The sequence below is a fragment of the Lactuca sativa genome, chromosome 9 (genome assembly GCF_002870075.4).
Source record: "Lactuca sativa cultivar Salinas chromosome 9, Lsat_Salinas_v11, whole genome shotgun sequence".
Lineage (NCBI taxonomy): Eukaryota > Viridiplantae > Streptophyta > Magnoliopsida > Asterales > Asteraceae > Lactuca > Lactuca sativa.
Window position 1 is genome coordinate 74,119,523 of NC_056631.2, and position 1,756 is coordinate 74,121,278.

General features: G+C 37.0%; 1 protein-coding gene across 1 annotated transcript; it reads right to left on the bottom strand.

Moving 5' to 3' along the window:
• Window positions 1–847: 847 nt before the first annotated feature.
• Window positions 848–1,486, bottom strand: LOC111901661 (uncharacterized). Its single transcript, XM_023897546.1, has one exon. The coding sequence runs from the start codon at window positions 1,484–1,486 to the stop codon at window positions 848–850; it is 639 nt and encodes a 212-aa protein (XP_023753314.1).
• Between the last annotated feature and the right edge of the window lie 270 nt (window positions 1,487–1,756).

Genomic DNA, 1,756 nt, shown 5'->3' on the forward strand with positions numbered 1-1,756 from the left:
AGTTTGCCAAAATAAATCATTTGTCATTTTTACTAATAGAGGAAAATATAATAAAAGAAAAAAACTATTTTGTAACTAATATTTCTTACAACAAATCGTAAACTTTATCGATATTAAAATTTCTTCAAAAGTAAATAAACAGTTACACTACATATTTCTAATGCATTTGATATTCACAAATCATTTTTTTTAAACGAACGCATTTTTGTTTATCATTCAAAGTTAATTCATTTATTTATATGTAACCAAGAAAACCATCCCGAAATGGCGGGAATGAAAAACAAGAAATTAGAAGGAATGGCATTCCCTTTCATATTCTTTCATTCCAAATCGACACCAAGTTCTAATGATGGATTTAGTTGGTAATAGTATATAATATGAACTCAATATATAAATCTATAATCAAAGTTGCTTCAAATTGTTTACACTTTAGAATTTAGATCATTTTAAAACCATGACTATCAACTTTCCCTCCAAAACTTCGTCCATTTGTTCAATTAACGGTTAACAACTTAATATAGGTCAAAAATTAAATATACAAAAAATAAAGAATATGGTCTACATTTAAATGGATAAGGCCATGCTATCAAATGAATTTTCTATTAGAAAACAAATAAGTATATTGTAATTAATCTGCACCAAATTTTCAAAACTTTATCCATTCCATTAAACCAACACTAAGAAGTAAAACATATGTCCACGTCATATACAAATTGTTTTGTTAAACCCTATATCATCTAACAATCAACATCTACATGCAAATCAATCAAGAAGTATCAAGAACCCTAATCTTTTCTTGCAAAAGAGTACCATATATAGATCATAAGATTGCGAAATCAAATCTAAATCAGTTCGTAATCCCAGAAATCAAGATCCTACCGATCTCAAAACTCAAGAAAGCATCGATGCATGCATATTCTACCTGCGCCGGAGACAGCCGTCGATTATCCCATCTGCTTTTCGAAACAATCTTCTGCTTGATCAACTCCTTCCCAAGGACGATTCTTGTTAATCCTTTCAATCCAACATTCCCAAGATCCGGCCGATTGTACTTCTCCGTAACCAACGCCCTTAAGTCCATCGTCCTCCCAACGTCGAGGTTGTAATCGTCCTTCAGCTTCTTGACGTCATCCTCGATGCCAGCGCCGACGAAGGTGTAGGAAGGATTGAGGAGGAAGTCTCTGAGCAATGGGGTTGTAGGGGAGTGGATGATTTGAAAAATCAGGCAGCGGTGTCCAACGCAGAGTTGGAGGGTGGCGACAGGGTTTACGTTATTCCGACGGTTAGGACGCCACTCAATATAGAGGCCGACGACGAGGGAGTGGAGACGGCGGCGGTGGATGCGTTCGATGTCGTTGATCCAGAAGTCGACGTAGGATGTTTTGGCTGTGACTAAGGTCAAAATGGTATCTTCGAAGAATGTGACGTCGTAGTAGTCGTGGTCATCGTCGGGAACTTTGTGATCGAAAATGCTCATCGACGTCATTGCGGTGGTGGTTATGGCTTCTGTGGAGGCGCTTGGTTGTGTGAGAGAGTCGTAGACGGTTGAAGGAAATGGAAGCGGACTGGAGCTTTTATAGAAAGATGCGAGGTGGTTTAACCCATTTGAAGAAAGAATTTTCGCTTAATCCATTCGCGCGTGGTAGTTTGTTATATTCATGTAAAATATTACACTTTATATCCTCCTAAATATAAGTATTTTCTTTATAGGCTACTGCTTTCTACACACCTTACGGCACACACCAACCTAGTTTTA